This window comes from Mesoplodon bidens (genome assembly GCF_964165515.1).
Source record: "Mesoplodon bidens genome assembly, chromosome: 5".
NCBI classification, from domain to species: Eukaryota; Metazoa; Chordata; class Mammalia; order Artiodactyla; family Ziphiidae; genus Mesoplodon; species Mesoplodon bidens.
In genome coordinates this window covers 95,077,536-95,099,293 of record NC_138161.1, presented here as the reverse complement: position 1 = coordinate 95,099,293, position 21,758 = coordinate 95,077,536, and the positions used below count along the sequence as shown (strand labels likewise).

At 38.0% G+C, this 21,758-nt stretch overlaps 1 protein-coding gene across 1 annotated transcript in view; it reads right to left on the bottom strand.

Moving 5' to 3' along the window:
* The window catches only part of KCNMB2 (potassium calcium-activated channel subfamily M regulatory beta subunit 2), a gene marked incomplete at both ends in the record, with an annotated part of 30,301 nt that extends 24,140 nt beyond the window's left edge, over window positions 1–6,161 (bottom strand). Inside the window, one exon of the mRNA XM_081234702.1 lies at window positions 6,106–6,161. Coding sequence (XP_081090828.1) covers window positions 6,106–6,161 — 56 coding nt within the window. The remainder of the gene's footprint in view (window positions 1–6,105) is intronic.
* Window positions 6,162–21,758: the final 15,597 nt, after the last annotated feature.

The window sequence follows — 21,758 nt, the reverse complement described above, 5'->3', positions numbered from 1 at the left end:
TCAAGGAAAAGTGCCTTCTCTTAGATCCTACAAAGTGAATCTGTGGGGCAGTGGATTGCTGAACGCCAGCTGAGTTGAAACAGGCAGAGTTGCTATGTATCTTTGCCCCAGGAGCACTCAACTCATTATCTCATATGGCAGAGCTGAGAGTGGCATGGATTAAAACAGCCATTGTTCTGCCTTCCGCCCACCAAAGTCTCCTATGTTTTTTAGATGTATGTACATCCTCACCTTCTATTAGTTCTATTAGATAGAACTAAATAATCTTAAATGTTTATATTAGTTAAGAAGAAAGCCTGAAAATTAATGTGCTAGGCATCCAACATAAGGAGTTATGAAAAGATTAATAGAATATATTAAAAGAAAGTGTAAGGAAGGAAATAATAACCATGAGTAGAAATAAATGGAATAAAAGATGCACTGTATTAAAGAATCAATGAAATCAAAGATTAGTTTTTTGAAAAGACTAATGAAATAGACAAACCTCTGATGAGACTGATTAAGAAAAACTAGAGAAGACTCAAATAAATATCAGGAATTTAAAAACCATAAGTACAGATACAGTTAGATTAGAAAGATAATAGAGGGTATTAGAAACAACTTTATAGCAAGACATTTAAAAACTTTGATATATGATTTACTTAAATATATAGCAAATTCTTACAAACGTATGGCTTAGTGAAACTGCTTTGAAATAGCTAGAAAATCTAAATAGTTCTAAATCATTAAAAATTGAATCATCAGTTTAAAATATCCTCATGATGGAAATACCAGGCTCTGATTATTTATAGGTAGGTTCTACCTAGATTATACAAATCATTCGGAGGATCATATTCAGAAAAAGACTTGGTGACATAAAGATGCAAATTTACCACAAATTAATAGCTTTCATAAAATTCCAATAAAAATCACAAGAGCTTTTGTGGGAAGTGGGGTATGACTGGACAAGCTGATTCTAAAATAAGTATGGGAGTGCAAACATCTAAGGATAGCAAATACAATTCTACTTACAAAAGAACAAGGTGGGCAACTTTTATACCAGATATCACGATGCATTATAATGCTAATGTTTGTAAGCTCAGGGGTGGTGTTTGTCTGAGGTCGACAAAATTGACCAGTAGGACAGAGTAGAGATCCAGAAGCATATCCATGTGTATGTGGAAACCTAATATATGATACGTGTGTACTTTTAGATCATTGAGGAAAGGACAAACTATCCAGCAAAAGGTGCTGGACAATTGGTTATCTATACAGAAAAAAATAGATGCCTAGTTCACACCACACACAACAGTAAACTTCAGATGATTAAGGCCTTAATTGTGAAAGGCAAACCTACAAAATATTAACTGTATCAGAGCATACCCTTTTGAACTTGGGATAAGAAAGGATTTCAAAATGTTGAAAAATTGCTGAGAATACATTAAAGTTAAGGCCATGTTTATGAAAAGACATCATAAAGTGAAAATACAAGTAAACTGGGAAAAGCTGTTTGCACACAAAGGGTTAATAGAGACTTTTATAAAAGTTTTTAATAGTTTATATAGCATTTTAAATTGTTGCTGCAGGAGGGTTGGTGTATTTGGTCTACTATACTGTCAGAAAAGGAAGTCTCATTGTTATTTCTCTCCTCCATCTCTTTCCCCTCTCCTGGAACTCTTATCATTCACATGTAACTTTCTGATCCTTCCTCTTAAGATTTCCATCTCTTTGTAATTTTTCCTCTGGATTTTGAGATATTTCTTTCACTTTATCTTCCAGTTCTCTCATTTTGTTTTCAACCATTCTCAATGGTTACCTTTCTATAGTCTGTTAAATTTTTTAAATGAAAGAAAACAGACTTTTATAAAGAATTCCTACAAGTCAATAAGAAAAAGACAAAAATCCAATTAAAAATGGGCCACATGTTAGAACAGGCACTTTACAGAAAAGGACTAGGGACGTAGACTCAATCTTATTACTAATCTGAAAAATGGGAATTGAAAGCACAATACCCTCTGGACTGATGAAAGTTAAAACCCCTAAAACTCTAGAGCAATGGAATCATATCTATAGCTGCTTTGGAAAACAATGACATTGCCTGGTGAAGTGGGAGCTGTGCATACTTTTGAATCAACAATTCCCAAGTTAGGTGTAAAACTTAAGAAATGTTTGTACATATGTACAAGGAGACATGAACAAAAAGTTTTATAGCAGCATTGTCAGTACAAAAAGAACTGGAAATAATGCCAATGTCTATGAGAAGTAGACTGGATGAATAAATGGTGGTCTATTCATATAATGGCATACTACACAGCAGACGAAATAAGCTACAGCTAGTCACATCAGCACTGATAAATCATGGGACCATGTTTGGTGAAAACAGTGAGTTGCAGAACAATTCATATGGTATGATTCCATTTATTTAAAGTCTCCAAACATTTAGAAGTAAACAATGTATTGTTTGAGCATTCACATGTGACAAACTCATGAAGAAAAGCAAGGGAATGATAAACAGGAAGGTGGTTATCTCTGGGTGGGGGCAGGGATAAGGAGGGGGACGCTCTTAGGGAAGCACCCTCAAGGGCTTCAAAAATTCTGATTGTTTTAGTTTTTAAGCTTAATGAAGGGTACTCAGATGTTTATTATATCATCATTCTCTGTATGGTAACATGTGATAAATGTTCCTTTATTCCAATTCAATATTTAATATAAACAATCCAAAGAATATTTGATAAACACTCAGTGGTAATGTCCTTGGCTAATAACCTCTCTCTTCTTTAATTTTTAAATTAGTTATTGCTGCTCTTGTTTTATTTTGCCTCCTGCGATTTAGAGATTAACGTAGGCTCACCTAACAAAGAAATTTGTTCAGAGAAGAAAAAGTATTCCTTCACATTGCTGGCATGTGGAATGGAGGATAAGGATAGAAACCAGTGTTTTGCTTATAGCAGAGGATCAGAAAAAGGACTGGCTTTGCATTAAAATAATGAAAAAAATGTAAAGTTGACTTCAACTTCCCTCGAACCATAAAAATTAGGTTTCAGAATTTTCAGTGGACTTTTACTTCCACTTAGTCGCTCTGCCTGTCTGTAAGCTTATTTCTTGATGTTGCATCTCTTGAGGAATCCTAGGGAAGCCAATATCCTGACAAATTTGTCTCTGGTCTCAGAATAAGGCAGTGTGGAGTGGAGCCAAGGGTTTTTGGCTGCCTGGCCTCTGGGATTGCCGGGGGAACACAGTTGGAGAAGCTGAACACACAGAGGCCAGGTTTGCAGAATAAGAAACTGAGGGTAGAACAGTTACCAGCAGTTCTGGGCAGTGCTTCCAGACAACCTAGTTAATTTATTTGCAAATAATTAACTTGAGGACCTTAATTATCTAGATTTATTATCAACCATCATTACTTTCCTTATCACCATGATTACTGCCACCAAGAGTATTAAGCAGAGCAATAGCTGCTGTTTAAAGTCAGTTTTTAAATCTGAGTCTTGTTCCACAAGAGTCTGTGAATTAGGCGCTGAAGACAGAGATGTGGTTAAGAAAGAGGTACAGGCAAATGAACCAGCATCAAACTAAGGATACTGGCTTAGTGTCATTCTATTGCTGTATTCTTTGCCTGTTTTTCCATTTGTCTTTGACTTTGTAGGCCAAAGTCATGCAGATTGATTTCATAAGCCTTGGCATCCCCATCCCATAAATAAAACTTTCTGAAAATGATTTACTTAGAGTCAATATTTTAATTATTTAAAACCCTATAGTTACTGAAATCATGCTTTGAAAATAAAAACATGAAAGTAGTAATTAAGAGTTTTATAGAATCTTACTGGTGTAGGATATGAAGCTAATTATTTGCTCCTTTTAATGCCACAAATATTGCCAATATATCATATTCACATATTTATTATCTCCTGTGATATATAATTTTCAGCTCTGTTTTATCATAGTTTCCCCCTGTGGGCTTGGTTGTTCACTGCTGCTCCGAATATCTCATGTTTGACAAGGACCTATGTAAGCCATGGGGTGTGGGGGAGAGAGTACAACCTTGGGTTTGAATCTTAATTCAATCACTGGCTAGTTGTTGCACCCTTGGAAGTTACTTAAACTCTCTAAGCCTCAGCTTTCCCAACTGTAAATTGGGCATAATAATCCTTATCTTACAAATTAGAAGAGAACAGTTTATGAAAACATGCAGTGCAGAGTAATTGCTTCTTAAATGTTAATCCTTTTGTTTGTAAAAAATTTATATATAGGGCCTCCCTGGTGGCGCAGTGGTTGAGAGTCCGCCTGCGGATGCAGGGGATACGGGTTCGTGCCCCGGTCTGGGAGGATCCCATATGCAGCGGAGCGGCTGGGCCCGTGAGCCATGGCCGCTGGGCCTGCGCGTCCGGAGCCTGTGCTCCGCAACGGGAGAGGCCACAACAGTGAGAGGCCCGCATACCGCAAAAAGAAAAAAAAAAAAATTTATATATATAGAAAAATGTATCTAATTAAATTACTCATTGAGAATAAATAGAAGTTGAAACAAATACATCATGCTTCACCTGCTCTGATGAAACCTTCAAAATCTAAGGAGGACTGGCCATTGACAGTCACACTATTCCTGTAGGGCAACAAAATCTCTGCCTTTCTGCACCATCAATGGTAGCAACCTTTTTTTTTTTTTAAAGAAATGAGGAAATTTCATACAAAATATGGAATTTAAAAATGACACAAAATTTCAGTCTTATAGTAAAGCTCTTGCTGAAAGATGATTCAACTTAGTTGCTTGAAAGCAAATTAAAAATAACTTGATTAAGCATTGAGAAAAAGCATGTGAAAACCTATTTTACTTAAACATCATATCATTTTTTCCATAGTTAAGATAATATAACATATTACAAAGCATTTGGAAAATGGAGGAGTAAGAAGCGTACTTTTCCTTCCACGCCTTTTCCTATGTATATATTCTTTTGTGGCTGCAATTATAGTATGTATGCACTTTTCCAACTTGATTTGTCAGTTAATATTATGCCAAAACATTTTTAACTGCTAAGTGATACATTACATTCCATGATTTATTTAACAGATTTTCTATTGTGAATAAATTGCTTCCAAATTTTTGCTGTAACATGTAATTATTGTGAAGAACAGTTTTGCCTTTAGAATTTTTAAAGGATTTTATCTGTAGGGAAATACAGATTGTTAAAAGGAAAAATAGAAGTACCAGCTATAAAATTTACACTCAAGTAAACCTCCCTGAGGTCCTTCTTCTTGTGCCCACATTTATCAATCCTGATTTCTGTCAGATTCTGCAGGCAGGTGAGCCTTGCCTAAGCTGCAATATGTTGGTGTAGGCAGTTGTGTTTAAAATTTAGCTTCATCAAACCCAAATAATAGTACCAGGTCAATAAGAAAGAGAGAGATGTAGGAGAAAAAAAGAAAGAGAAACCAAATATTAAAAATGGCCAGAGAATTTTATGAATGTATTTACTCCCAAGTTGGAGGGCTGGGTTGAGCTGCATAATTGTCATTCTGTCTTTCATTATCACTGCTTTTGCCCTTTAATTTTTTTTTCTTATTCCCCCATTCCTCCCCGACCCCAGGCTATTCTTCCAAGGAGTTTGAGGGCTCCATGGACTTGTCTATCCTTTTTTCATTCTCTCTTAGCTTTTGCTTTCCTTCCCTGTCATATGTCCACTGCCTTGAAATGCAATTTTCATTATTTCAGTTCAGTATTTATTGAGCACTTACTATGTGCCAGGTATGGTGGTAGGAGGTGAAAATTCAGGGGAGAGTAAAACACAAATTCTGTGCTGATCAAGAGGATAGTGGGAGGTTCTGATTGGATGGATATCTGAAGGCAGAGGTACAGTTAGCTAAATGACCAGTGTGTGTATATGTGCATGTGTAAAGGGCATTTCTGACAGGGAACAACCTTTGTAAAGCTACGTGTTAGGAGTGAGCATGGAGAATGCAAGGAGGAGGATGGCTAAGGTGTCTAAAACCCTACCCCCTCAATGTAGAGCCCATCCCACATTAACACTTGCAAAATATAAAGCTCAGTTGCCTAATGCTTTCTCTTTGGCATACTCTCTGGGTATTCCGGTTAAATGATTCTGAAAAGCCTCCAGAGTCCCAGTGATTTACCTTTTCTCATCATGTCTGTAAGATGAAGAGGTCCGGCCACTGGTCCATATAAACATCTTAGAGGATGTTGGTCCAGGGGCTCCTTTCCTTATGGTGGAAGTCCTGGAAGAATGGCGAAAAGACCTAGAAGAGGTACACACTGAAGTTAAATACAGTACTTAAAGTTTGGGGAACTGTGTATCAATAGCAACCAGTAAACTCTCAGTGGACTGACCATGTTAAATAAGACCAGGTTTCTGTTGCTGTAGGGCAGTTGTTCTCAACCCTGGCTGCACGTTAAAATCAACTGGAAATCTTTTAAAAAGCACTGAAGCCTGGTTTCCTCCCTCAGAAATGTGCATTCAATTTTTTTTAAAGCCTCCTAGTTGTTTCTAATGCACTGCTAGGATTAAGAGCCATTGTGTTAGGGAAACACAGTTTTCTAATTGATGTTATTACCATATTCCCTCTAAGATGTCTCCTCCAAAAATATAATTTGGTACAGTTTATTATTCTATATTTTTCCAAAATTTTGGTTCAGGTTTGTTTCTATTTTTTTTCTATTTCTCTGTTCCTCTTCAAACTGTTTTCCTTGATGCTGACAGATGTGACATCTTACTGATGAGAGATCATCTTTTAAATGTGTTCAACTGTTGCCATATCTGTGGGTTCATCCCTTGGCAGTTGAGTCTCGGAGAAAGTCATGGCAGCAGTGGCAGTAGATATTCTCTGGCTCCTAATGGCCAGGTTTATAGGATCCAGAGTCAAGATACTAGAGGACTGTTGTATTCTTTTGGTCATGACTTGGCTTGGGGATTAGTTCTGTCATCTTGAAGTTATAAATATGAAATATCACAGAAATCTTAATCACATATAAAAGTTAAAATGATATTTAACAAATAGAACAAAGGAAGGAGGAAAGGTGATTCCTTCATGGATGCATAGTCACTCGTGGCTTTCCTTTTGGTTGAGCACAGTATTAATGGTAAGCATGAGATTGGAAATAATATTAACTACTATATACTGTATCAGATACATGCCAGACAGTTTGCATATATTATCTATGTATATATCATGAAATGTATATGCCTATATCTGTGTTATGCTCATATTATGAAAACCCTGCAAGGTAGATAATGCTATTATTTTTAGATTAAAAATGATGCTTCTAGGAGATTTAGAAAAGGTGGACCCATGTCTACTTGTCTCCAATACTCATGCTTTCTGGGGAAAGACACATTACTGTCTAGCCCAGTGATTCTCAACGTGCATACGAATTACCTGAGGATCTTGTGATCATGCAGATTCTGATTCAGTGAGTCCGGGGAGGGGGCCCAAAATTCTGCATTTCTAACAAGCTCTCAGTGATGCTGATATTGCTGGTCTGCAGGAAACACTAAGCAGCTAGGGCTCAGAGCATGTACTCAGAGTCAGTAATTGGTTATTGGCCCCACTTTTTTTAAAAAACTAACTAGCTGTGTGGCCTTGAGAAAGTCACTTATCTTTTCTAGGGCTTAGTTGTTTTTAATCTGTAACACGGAAAGTTTGAAATTGATAACATCTGAAATCCCTCTCAGCTCCAAAATTTTGTGACTCAGTAAATTGAAAAATCAATGGAAGTGTATTTTAAATCATTGTCTACTGACTTTCTGGAAATAGATCTGGAAATAGATCTCCTTCTGTAACCCTTGGGTCAGCATCAGAGATAGAAGGAACAGAGGCCATGGGAGATGGCTGGGGTTTGACAACCTTCCACCTTGGTCTCCCAGGATGAATGACCAGAATTAAAAGATATACCTGAATGGATGCCCTAGACATTTTCAGAAAGATTTAGAAGTTGAATCTGCTAGCTCTTTAAATGACTTGGATATGGGATATTTAAAATTATTTAGGTTTCCTTTTGAATATCTTTAAAACACATAAAATAGAATAGGAATTAAATTTGTTATTAAAACTAGTCAGTTTTCAGGAAATAAGAATGATTTTAATGTAAGCTGAATGAACTACTTCATAAGAATGAGGATTGGCTTAAACTTTCAGGAAGCTATTTCAACATTGACTCTGGTGGCATCTTCTGATCACTTTAGTCACTCCTCAAGGATTGGGTTGGAGCAGACAAAAGTGTCACACGTTCAGTTCAGGGAAAGCAATAAATTACTGAGCTCCCATCCTGTTACTGGTTATTAGCCAGCATTTAATAGACACACAGTCCATATTATAAATGCTTTGAAATCATTCAAAGTGAAAGGGGTTGCAGGGATTTTAATATACTTAGGATACTCTTCAGACTGTGTGTCATTATTTCAGCATTGCACCCTTGCTCTGTTGTTTGAAGATGATACAGAAAGGAAGATATGAAGGGTATACTTATTCTAATTAACTGTCTAAAATTTGTTGGAAAGGACTTAATGACTCTTCAGCTTATCCTAAGAAGTGGATTTGGAGTTTTTCCACCCCAGTTTTCTTTCACAAAGACAAACTGTTATTTAAAACCTGCTAAGTTTGTTGTTAATTAAAATTGAAGGGAGTAGCTGCTTTAAGGATAACACAATAAAGGTTCTGTAGAGGTTGAAAAAAGTTCCAGGCTTCAGAGAAACACCGAGAATATGTTAATGGGAGCTGGTTTGGCGGTTTCCTCAGCTCAAATGCAGCCCTCCTGAGCTCCTCAAGTAATCACTTCAACTCTGCTCACTTTATAAGACAAGGAGCATCTCATTTGAATTGTGGTTAGGAAAGTGATATAGAGACAAAGAAAGCACTTTATAAAATTTTGCAATTTGGAATCTTAGCATGAAAAAGAGATCCGTGTTAGTGGATGCACAGGCCCGAGGGCAAGGGGAGGAGACCTGGATCTAATTCCATCATTAAATGACCTAGGAACTGGGGTGAACCTGGCTGAGCCATGACTATATGATTGCAGATGAGTATAGTTTGAAAACTAGATGTCCTAGAAGACATAATCTTGGCCTTGAGTGAAAGCAGGAGTCAGGGAGAATGTAACAATTTCTTTGCCTCAGGAGTTTATAAAGGGTCCCTTTCCATCTCTCAAGCACACACCTCGGTGGGCTTCTACCTCCCTGACTCAGTTCACACTTTCTCTCTGCCTGCCTTTCCTACCAGGTGAGTGCGTACCTCTGTTTTTAAGGCCATCTCAGATGTCATCTCTTCTGTGAAGTCTTTTCTGACTCACACAAACAGCTTCCTCAGCTCTGCTTCCAATTCTTGGTACTTACCTCTGTTAGAGCAATGCATTCCAGGGCAGGGCTGTGTCTTATGCATCTTTTAGCGCAATGCAGGATACACGGTGACACACTGGTTGTGTTTGCTGCCTGCCTTGACCATATAAGTGTCTATTATTGGAAAGCATGACTGAAACAGTGCATACATAAAACATTGACCAGCTTAAACTGGTTTTGTTTCCCTAAAACATGTTGTTGATTAATCAGACCTGGAGTTATTTTACAGAGACAGCACTGCATGTGCAAGACAGGAACTCGTGTCTCCAGGATAACCCTGGACCAAGAATCTTCAGTCTGTGGAACTCAAAGAATAGACATTTGTCACCAGAGACCTTTATGAAGCGAGAAGTCCTTCAATAAAAAAATCTGTCTTCCAGCAGCACCAGTAGTTTATATGGACTGATTTGAGACTCGTCAGTCAACTTCCAAGTTTGAAATTCCTCTAACCCTTTAAATTTCACCTTGATCCCTGGATCTGGGAGACAGATTTGAGAGCCTTGCTTCCTGTCTTCTTGCTGGTCACCCTCACAGTGAAGCTCTTTCTTTTCTCAAAAGCTGCTGCCATTTTATTGGCTTTTATGGGCTTTGGGCAGCGAACCCTTGCTTGGTAACAAGACCATGGGTACTGACGTCGGCCTCCTGTGTTGTGGCTCACTACTGCTGGCTGCAGCCACCCTCTCCTTCCAGATCCTTTCCTTAGTTCGGGATGCCGTTCCTTCTTCCCACTCCCCACCTCCTCTCTTTCCTTTTCCTGATTGTCCTGCTCCCTCTGTCTCTTTTATTGACTTGGACTCTGTTGCTTGCTGTATTATCACTCAGTAAGGTTTTCTTTAGAAAGGGCAGCATGATCTAATGAGAATATGAACAGGAGAGTCAGACGGGGACTCTTTGTTTGCCTCCTGGCATCACCACCTACCAACTGTGTGACTTTGGACAAGTCAGTTTAACATCTTTGTGTCTTAGTTTCCCCAGCTGTGAAAATGGGAATAATAATACTTGCCTTTCTGGGTTGCTTGGAAGATTAATGGGTTAATAGATGCAAAAGTACCTAAGGTAAATCAAGGCATATGCTAAACATTAGTTTACTTCTTTTCCCCTTGTTAATAATTTTAAGAGCAAATGAATTGGATTTTATATTTTTTGTAAAAAAAATCCAGTTAAGGTGCTTTGTACTTGTACATTGAGAATATTGATTTTTTTTTCTTATGGGTCAGTGGCAGAGGGAAAACAGTTTTCTGAGATATTGAGATAATGACGTGTGAAATACTTCCTCATTCACTTTGATACCCATCCCAGCAAGAGGAGCATAAACGTGGTGACTCTGAACACTGGCTGAACAGTATAATCATCAGGCGGAATTAAAAAAAATCCTGGGGACTAGATCTCAAGCCAGACCCGTGAGAATCTCTGGGGGTGGGTCCCTGGCATTGGAATTTTTAAAAAAGCTTCCCAGGTGACTCTGGTGTGCAGCCAAGGTGGGAAACACTGCTACAAACTCTCAGGTTCTGGTTTCATTTGAGTTCTTTATGGAGACTCCCCCTGCTCCCAGAAGCTTCAGCTGGAGAGTAACAGTTCTATGAGTGCTACTCTGTGCAGTGGCTTCTCATTTCCTATCAGTGCTGAGGCCTCGAGGTGACAGCTGCAAGGACAAGTGGCATAAGTACGAGGCAGGGAAAGAGCAAAGTAGCTGCGGTTTTCTAGTGTCAGTGGCCTTGAGCTGCGCATATGGGATACTCTTAATGCACTCTGCTTTATTAAACAGCAAGCAGGAGCCAGTGGAACTATTTAACACCTAATTACATGTCTAATCTTGTGTAAAATTGTAACACTAATGACATCACAGCAGCAACTTAAAAGGCCACTCAAAGCACAGAAATTTAGGAATGCTTCTAATGTGTGAGACTTTATCATTTGCAGACGGCAATTTATATGTTCTCCCTAGGAATTGAGTTGTTTCGGCTCCAGGGCCTTTGGAGGGAGAAACCAAATGTAAGGTGATAATTTTAGACCTAGGGATTTAATTTAGAAAACATTGGTACTTCTTAAGAGCAGTTTTAAATATCTTTGGGATGTTTTCTTCCTCAATGAACCACTGTACTTTGTTTTAATTAAGTCATTCGGGTGTCCGTTTGACAGCATTTATAAGTGTGTTCTATGTGCAGGCACCAAGCCACCCATTTCTGCTTCTAAGATAGTTCATGGATGAGTCAGAATAACGAACGACATTTGCACTATACCACAACCGCCCTTTCTCAGGGTGCTACAACTTCCCAGTGGGTATGTCTGATAGCTTCTTGTCTTTCCACACCTTATTTAGCCTCTCAGCTTGCAGAATTTGATATTTTTGGTTGTTTCCGTCTTCTAAAAATGCTTTACTACCTTGACTTACAGAACAATGCTCTCTTGGTTCTCTTTCTCACTCCTGAGCTGTTCATTCCATTTCTTTGTTGGGTTCCTGTTTCTCTGTCCACCGCTTAAATGATATCATTTGGAGGAATAGCACATGCTACTGAATAGTCTCTTGACAATGCCGTAACAGGAATGTAATACCTTTCTCCCCCATTTGATGCCTGGAAGACAGAATGAATAGTTCCCTTTGCTCTTCACCTTTAGAGGTAAAGAAGTGTATCCCTGAACATTACAGCCTCTTTGAGAAGAATCAAATAAGAACGATTCTCTGAATTTTTACTGCAGGCTGCTTTCTATTTTTTTTTTATTTTACTTTTTTTTTTTTACATCATTATTGGAGTATAATTGCTTTACAACTCTGGGTTAGTTTCTGCTGTATAACCAAGTGAATCAGCTATATGTATACATATATCCTCATATCCCCTCCCTCTTGTGTCTCCCTCCCACCCTCCCTATCCCACCCCTCTAGGTGGACACAAAGCACCGAGCTGATCTCCCTGTGCTATGCTATGCAGCTGCTTCCCACTAGCTATCTATTTTACATTTGGTAGTGTATATATGTCCATGCCACTCTCTCACTTCGTCCCAGCTTACCCTTCACCCTCCCCATGTCCTCAAGTCCATTCTCTACGTCTGCGTCTTTATTCCTGTCCTCAGACTGCTTTTTAGTGGCTGGGTTGACCACGTATGGACTCCTGTGACTGGTGTGGGAGGCACTTATGACTTCTGTGACACGTGTGGGCCAACTGTTCATGTAATTGTGATGTGCTTGATTTCTGCTTCAGGAGGACACAACTCAAGTTAAATAATGTACCTGTCCTTTAGCCTGCTAGTAACTTGGCTCATTGAACTCAGCTGTTTGGAGGCTCTGGGCTTCTAATATTCCATTCTGTCACTGAGTAATTGCATAACTGCAGACAAAACACTCCTTCCCCACATGCACACCCACCTCCTGCAGTATTGCCACCTGTGAAAGGATGACTGTGGAGCTGAACTCTATTCTTTTAGTTAAATCAGCATTCATTTCTTCACTCAACAAGTACTTATTGAAGATGTAACTATGTGGCAGGCACTGAGCCTGGGTGTTGGGGATATATTGATGAACACAACCGCATGACTCTTCTCTTACGGAGCTTACGGTCTATCTGGACCAGGAGACAGACTGGTCAGACAAGTGTGGATGGGGGGCTTTAATATAAGGTTGTTATGCATGTGCATGAGATGAAGTAAGTTTTGCATCACAGCTACAGTCATAACAGCTATCAGAAATGATGATCTCAGGGCTTAACTGAAAGAAATTCAAATTAGTTTGAGGTTGAAATCCCTTCATAATTACTCCAGCTCCACAATATACTAATTACATAACCAAAATACACTGTTAAACTTCCCTCAGCCTCATGTTTCTCATCAAGAAAATCTAAGTAGTGGGATTTCCCTGGTGGCTCAGTGGTTGAGAATCCGCCTGCCAACGCAGGGGACATGGGCTCGAGCTCTGGTCCAGGAAGATCCCACATTCTGTGGAGCAACTAAGCCCATGTGCCACAACTACTGAGCCTGCGCTCTACAGCCCGCGAGCCACAACTACTGAGCCTGTATGCCACAACTACTGAAGGCCGTGCATCTAGAGCCCGTGCTCTGCAACAAGAGAAGCCACCGCCATGAGAAGTCCGTGCACCGCAACGAAGAGTAGCCCCTGCTTGCAGCAAGTAGAGAAAGCCTGCGTGCAGCAACGAAGACCCAACGCAGCCAAAAATAAATAAATTTATTAAAAAAAAAGAAAATCGAAGTCGTAACAGATATCATAAAGAACTGCTATACTGATGATTTAAAATAATGTATGGCATTGAGTAGACACTCAGCAAATGTTAGTGTTTTCCATTTGGAGGAAGTAGGAGAAAAAAAATTTTTTTTTCCAAATTGGCCATACCAATGGCCTTTCTGTTTGATTCAAGAAATGGAAAACACATTTCTACGTGGTCTTAATTAGTCCACTATTCCATAATTTGCTTCTTAATGAGCTTTTCAAGTGGATAATCACATCTGGTGTTCAGTTTGATTCCCTTCATGCTACATATTTAAAACCAGTTTAATTGTTAAACATTCACTCTATTGGGCATTACACATACACAGCTGGTGTGAGAAAACCTGCTCATAACTCACATGTGCCTTCTAGATTGGTACAAATGACAGATTTATGATGAAACCATCTATCTCTTCTTGGTGAATGTGGTTCAATTCTTGCTTCCATTTCAGTCGAAAATCAAGGGAGAAAAACTATAATAAGAGCTTTTACTAGAGAAGAACTAGAAATGCTAATAATAAACATAAAGGTATGAAGTATTTCTTTAGACCTATATAAATAATGCATTTATATGCATTGCTTTATTTAATTCTGACAGTAACCCTTATGAGAGCTCTATTTACCAGGAGAGGAACCTGATATTCAGAAAAGGAAGTAAGTTGTCTGAGGTCACATAGCTCTTAAATGGTGAAGTCAGAATTTCAACCCAAGCCTGTGCAACTCCAAAACCCATGCTCTCATCTAAAAAAAATGGTGCAACTGAACCTATTTGCAAAAGAGAAATAGACTTACAGAAGTAGAAAACAAACTTATGGTTACCAAAGGGGAAAGTGGGGGAGAGGGATAAATTGGGAGATTGGGATTGACATATACACACTACTGTATATAAAATAGATAACTAATAGGAACCTACTGTATAGCACAGGGAACTTTACTCAATACTCTGTAATGGCCTATATGGGAATAGAATCTAAAAAAGAGTGGATATAGGTATATGTATAATTGATTCACTTTGCTGTACAGCAGAAACTATCACAACACTGTAAATCAACTATACTCCAATAAAAAATTAATTAAAAAAATTTAAAAAACACACAAAGAAAAAGTCTCCCATGCTGTCTCGACCTGTATATTTTTTGCTAGGCAAACCAAGTGCAAAAATCCATATCAAATACATGAGTGCTAAATGATGGTGGCAACATTCACTTATTTCTTCTTTGAGTACCACATTCTTCCCCACATCAAAGTTAGTAAGGGAAAATGAGAGTTTGTAGAAAAGTATGGCAGGTGTGAGAAAAGGGCAAGAAAGTAAAACATAATAGTAAGAACATGGACAGGTGGGCCCCAACTCAGGTTTTGCTCCTTATTATTTATGTAGCCTTGGGCAAATTTCTAATACTGTTTCACCTCTGTTTTCTATTCTGTAAAGTGAGAATTGTAATTATAGTATATTCTTCATAGAGTTTTTGTGAAGATTGAGTTAATATACTTGGTGATATATGCTTTGTGATTCTATAATGTAATAATGTCATATATATTATATCAGTACACTGTATGTATAACATGAACATATGCAAGTTAATATATGTATGTTAGTATATGAATATATATGACATTAATATATGAAAAGTACAATATAGGAGGAATTAAGCATATGCTATTATTATTACCTCTTGGGAATAAGTTAAATATATATTAAATATAGAAAATAATAGAATCTGTATAAAAGTCCACACAATTAAATATATTCAATAGACACTCATAAATGTGATCTTTAATTTTCTGTGGAGAGAAGAGTGGAGAAAAGAGTAAGCCATGGAATCACTGACTCATCTGTAACTGGAGCCCTTTGCCTCCTGGCCTCCAGTTCCTCATATGTAACATGAGGGAATTGACAGAGATGACTCTCAGATTCTTTTCATCTGAAAAATTTAATTTCTGCTTTGGAAAATTGTAATCAAGGTCTGTTCCCATGACTTACTTGACTTCTAATTTGTATCTGGTTAGATGTAATTTTTTTCTATTTTACATTCTGCTCATTTCTTAAATGCAGTATTCAGTAATGCTCATGGGAAATCTAGTAAAGTAGAGAGAGAGTAAGCACCCAGTGGAAAGGCAAAATGAGAGCCTCCTAACGGTCCTTGAAAAGGATTTCTGTAGATCTAGGCACCACTATAGAGCCAGATGTCTTGGGCAGAAAGCTTGTTTTGTTGTCAGGATTCCAACAGGCTCTTCTACATGATTTCTCGCACTCTCTGTGCTGCGCTCGCCCCCCTCCCCCAACCCCTTCCTTCTCTAACCTGGTTGTTAAAACCACCACTCTATCTCAGAGGGGAGCTGTGATAGTGGAAATTTTAGGTGCTATGGCAGATTGGTGAGGGAGATATTTGAGGGGCAAGAAAATATGGCTCATAGGTCCTACTCGGTCTAACTGTGGGGGTCATTGTGTGAACTATAATCAAATTTGTCCACTGTCTTTCCCAGTAGGTGCTCTGAACTGGCTACTGATGACATGTGTAAGATTCTACTCCTGGAGGAAACCAGCATCCTGAACTCAGTGTTCTCAGCCTCAAATTGAGTAGCCCAGCCCTTTGTTTTTGCCAGGGGGACAAAGATTCCTTTGATATATTTATATCTTTTATTGCCAAATGGAATAGTGGTAAGAAGTCATGAACTCTGAAAGACAAATATCATATGATATCGCTTATATGTGGAATCTAAAAAAAGGGTATAGATGAACTTATTTACAAAACAGAAGTAGAGTCACAGATGTAGAAAACAAACTTATGGTTACCAGGGGGTAAGGGGGGAGGGATAAACTGGGATATTGGGATTGACATGTACACACTACTATATATAAAACAGATAACTAATAAGGACCTACTGTATAGCACAGGGAACTCGACTCAATCCTCTAGAATGGCCTATATGGGAAAAGAATCTAAAAAAAAGAGTGGATACCTCCAAATACCATCACATTGAATGTTAGAGGTTTAACATATAAATGGGGGGGGAGACACAAACGTTCAGTCCATAATATCATTTTAATCCGGCAGCACAGTGTTTTCTTTCTCACTTTTCTCATATCTGTATCTCCCTCTCTCACATGAGAACCCATGATTCCCAATTACATCAATTTGTCTGTTTTTCTCTATTCCACAATATACTCAAAATAGTTTCTGAATAACTACACTGTACCACTACCAAACAACAAGTCTAAGTGAAATTCAGATTTCTTTACAGTTCTTTTTATCCTTAAAACATATCTCCCTAAGGGTATAGGGTCAGAATATACTGGGTTCATAAGTTAGTGAAATTCCTTCTTTCTCTGTACTGATATGATAGCAATCTGAGATAGAGTTATTTTATTGTTTTTTTATGTGTGTTTAATTTTAAGATTTGCTTCCAGGCTCTATTTTAGGTGCATAAGAATTTGAACAATACATTAGTATTTGAATTAAAAGAAGGAAAATGTAAAATATTTGTTTGTAGTTGCATAAAAATATGTATGGAAGAATATACAAGGAATTGATCATTGATTATGAGAAGGAGAATTGAGCGGCTGGGATGGGTGTTGTGGTGAGGGACTTTTCACTGCGTATTGCTTTGTACTTTAAAAAAATTTGGATCATAACTGTTTTAAAATTTTTCTTTTATTTTTGAAGTATTTTTTTTTTTTTTGATGTGGACCATTTTTAAAGTCTTTATTGAACTTGTTACAATATTGCTTCTGGGGCTTCCCTGGTGGCGCAGTGGTTGAGAGTCCGCCTGCCGATGCAGGGGACACGGGTTCGTGCCCTGGTCCGGGAAGATCCCACATGCCGCAGAGCGGCTGGGCCTGTGAGCCATGGCCGCTGAGCCTGCGCGTCCGGAGCCTGTGCTCCGCAACGGGAGAGGCCACAACAGTGAGAGGCCCGCGTACGCCGCCCCCCCACAAATATATATATATATTGCTTCTGTTTTATGTTTTGATTTTTTGGTCACGAGGCATGTGGGATCCTAGCTCCCCAACCAGGGGTTGAACCTGCACCCCCTGCATTGGAAGGCAAAGTCTTAACCACTGGACCACCAGGGAAGTCCTGGATCATAACTGTTTTATCCATTAAAAATAAATTAAAAACTCAGAAGGAAAAAAAAGAGTGGATATATGTATATGTATAACTGATTCACTTTGCTGTATGCCCAAAACTAACACAAGATTATAAATCAATTATACTCCAGTAAAAATTTAAAAAATAAAAGAATATAAAGCAAACTTAAAAAAAAAAGAAATCATGAACTCTGGAAGCAGAAGAAACTGAGTTCAAGCTCCATTTCTGCTCTTTTTCTATCAGTATTACATTGATGCAAGCTAATTAACTTCTCTGAGTCTCAATCTCCTTATCTATAAAGTGGGAATATTAACGCAACCTTCAAAATTTTTTGTGAGGGTTAATTAAAATAATGAATTTGACATTATTGGCAGCTATTTATTTATATGTTTATAAATAAATATTTATTTACTTATGTATTCTAAAATATCTAATATGCCAAATTAAGACAATTATTTTCACTGAAGGAATTTGAGACAGAATTCAGAGAAGTCGTTGAATACTGGCATTTTAAAGCTGGAAGAGCTATCAGAGATATTCTAGGCCATACACCAATATTGAGACGGTGTATTTTGGTTTCCTTAGGTAGGTTTTTAAGGCTGCAGGTAAAAGGCAAATGGCTCTAATTGTAAAAGTAAGTTTTTACAATGTAAAAGGCACAAAGAAAGCAAAGGAAAAGATATTTTAAATTCTAAATCCTGCTTTGGCCTAGTGGAAGGGCCTGTACTTAAAGATAAAAGAAAAAAAAGAAAAACTTCAGCAATAGGAATAGTGATTCTCTTTTGATGGATACAGGTTGAAGAAAAACCTATTCAAACTGCTTAGATTCTATGGTGAAAGACTCTTAGAAGTATTAAACTAGATATTTAATCCTCTTTTAAACCTAAGTTTTCACAATTGTCTGGAAAATGCCTGATGTGCTGATGATTTAGTTACTGAGAAAACCCCATAAATATATAAATACCTTGGAAGAGTTTGATTAAAGAGCTCACATCTCTTACGTTTTGTAGCATATAAGATCTTGGGTTCTACATTAGGTACTAAGAATGCACGGGACTAAGATAAACCACCTAAGAAGATGAGTGACTGACAGAATTTGGAATCCTATTTATTCTTCAACCCTCCTGTCTATCCCTAAATTGGAAAGAGGCACCATGGATCAAGGAGGCAGATGGAATAGCTTTTACCTCTCACTTTCATTCCTTCCTTGCTCTGTGACATGGAATGAGTTAATTAACCCTTCTGAACCTCAACTTCCTTATCTGTAAAAATGAAGGTTGTAATATCTACCTCCAACAATTGGAGGAGGGGAAATTGACAACCAAAAGAGGAAGAATGTTAGGAAGACTTTCTGAAAAGGTCAATTGAATAGGCTCACTGATGTGAGCCTAGTATGTGGTGGTTGGGTGAGAGGTTGGAAGTTCTTGAAGTAGAGGGTCCATGTTATATAGCTGTAGTGTGAAGAGCTGTGAAAACCAAATCTGGGAGGAGTTGATAATTGGTGCAGTGGGATTCATCACTGCACTTTTCTTTTGCTTCTCAAGTATCAACATAAGATGAGCCTCTCTTTCAAAGCCATGATTCTTGGTCCTTTCCGCTTCATGACATACATTTTCTTGCACGCCACTCCATGGGCATTACCAAGTTCTGAAGGTTAGGCTGCAGCATAGACTCCCAGTTATGCACCAACTTTAACACTGCACCATTCATAATCAATCACAGCATAGTGTGTCTTGTCACGCTGGCTGAAAACTGATGATTAAATTATAACACCCCTCCTCCTCCTTTTGGACGTTTCTATCTAATGGAAAGTGTTTCCATAATTTGAACTGGAATCTGTCTTCATAGAGTTTCACTATTGTTCCTGATTCTACATTCTGGATTGTTTTCCAGGTGTTTTAGCAGCTGTATTATTCTGCCAACACTTCTTCACTACGAACTACATGTTATCCAACTGTTCTTCATATAACATGATCTCAATTTCTTTTCTTATTCTAGTCGTTTCCTCAGGCCATGCTCCATTGGTTAATGTCTCTCCTAAAGTACCATGGACATAATACTAGTAAAATTTATTATTTAATAGTGCTCTATATGTTTTAATTAACTTAGTTGCCACAAAATCTCTATAAAACAGGTACTCTTATCATTCCTATCTTACAGATGAGGAAACTAAAGCATAAGGACATTAAATAATTTGCCCAAAGTCACAGAGCTGGAAAGTAGAGGCGACAGGATATGACTTCTGGCAGCCTACATTCGGAGGCTGCACTCTTAGTGCTGAGGATGGCAAAACTGTAACTTCCTTCCATTTATGTATCCCGAGATCACATTAACATTCCTGGCTGGTTTGGTTGACTGTGGTACATTTAGGAAATTGAAAGTCAAGTCAGATCCTGGAATTCCACACCTGCTTTGCAAAGGCTGTGAAGAGGTCCTGGGCTTTATCTTGAAGATGATGGAGTCCTATTATGCATTTAAAAAATCTTTTAATTTTGTAATTCATTGTACATTTTTTGAGCAAGAGAGCAAGCAACATGATCATATTTATATATTTCAAATATTAGTCTGAAGGTAGTGTTGAGATTAAATTAAGCAGGACAAAACAATAAGCAGGAAATTAGATGGTGATGGCAATAATCCAAGCCAGAGCTGAAGGAAGTGGGAACAACAGAGAATTAAAAGATCCAGGCAGTGTTTAGAAGATGTGAGGTCAGGATTTGATGGCTGATTGGATTAAAGGGGGAAAAGGTGATGGTAAGAGGATTTGAAAACAATGTCCAGGTTTCTCACTGGGGACTGTGTGGATGGTGGCATCATTAACTGCAGTGGGGAATACAGTGAAAGGAGTGGTGCTCTGGGACAGGGGTGGGGCAAATGGATTTAGGGGGAAAGGGAAGAAGGATTGAGAAGGATAAAGAAAACTCTAAGCAAAACACTCAGGGGAAAGGGCTGCAGGCAGTAGATGTGTGCAAGGACTCAGAAGGAAGGGCAGGTGTAGACAACACGCTGAGGTTTGGCTTTTGTTCTTGGGAGCCCCGGAGGATAAAGTCCCTGAGCTGCCCTTGTTGTCTGCCTGTGTCAAAACTCAAGCAAAATGATTCTAATTTTCTTTATCACCTTGTCAGTTATAAATGAATTCGTATTTACTTAAGGAATAACATGTTTGACAAGAGCCTTATTCATCATTTCAAAATGTTCCCCAAATACTCTAGCAGGGTGACCATTTGGTGTAAATGATATGTCTGATGATGCTAAATGATTATCTCTCAAGAAAAAGAATTTCTATTTTAAGAATCTGATATTTTAGTATGAAATACAGGAAATTTAGGTTTCAGTAAAGTAGGAGTTAAAGTTCTATTTTATCTAGCATATAAGTCTTAGGTCATTCCTCCTCAACATCCTCTCTAAAAAGGTATTCTCCTTTTCTTTATCTTTTAAACAGTTTTTCATTTATTGATACCTTCATTTATAAATATTTGTTAGGAATGTACTAGGTATCAGATACCACACTAAATGTGAGAGCTTAATTCCCTGTTTTTGACCAGTATTAGGAGTATAGGAAGTCTTAAAAAAAATCAAGCGCTTAAGCATAACAATGAACTTGGTAAATTGGCAACAAATATTAATTGGTGAACTTCTGACCATCTTTAATAGCCTGCTTGTTCTTGTGTGAATTGCATATTAGTTCTTGCTCCAGAAAGTCAAATATGCTAGATATGTCTCTGAACTTTGGATACATTTCTGGAATCAGGCTGGAAATATTACATGGCAGAGAGAAAAGTGAGCCTGGTTCAGAAAGCAGTGCTATTACCTGCATTTGTATGAGGATGGTTCTGAAAGACCTGTTAGCCTCTGGAAGTTGAAATCTTGTTACCTTAGAGAAGAGCTTCTAGTTAAAATTAAGGTCAAAGAGACAAGGAAAATACTGAGATGGTAGTTAGAAAGAACACACATTTGGCGTTTAAAACTGCCCTAAGTTTTAAAATGACAAACTGTTGGTATAGTTTTGAGCTATTATCCCTACTGTCTGCTGATTTTGGATATGGCCTTAATGACAATGGGGGAGAGAAGGATGGTAAAGTTGTTCCAAGTTTGAGTGGAGAAAAAGGAAGCTCTAGCACTTCTAGAAGTAAT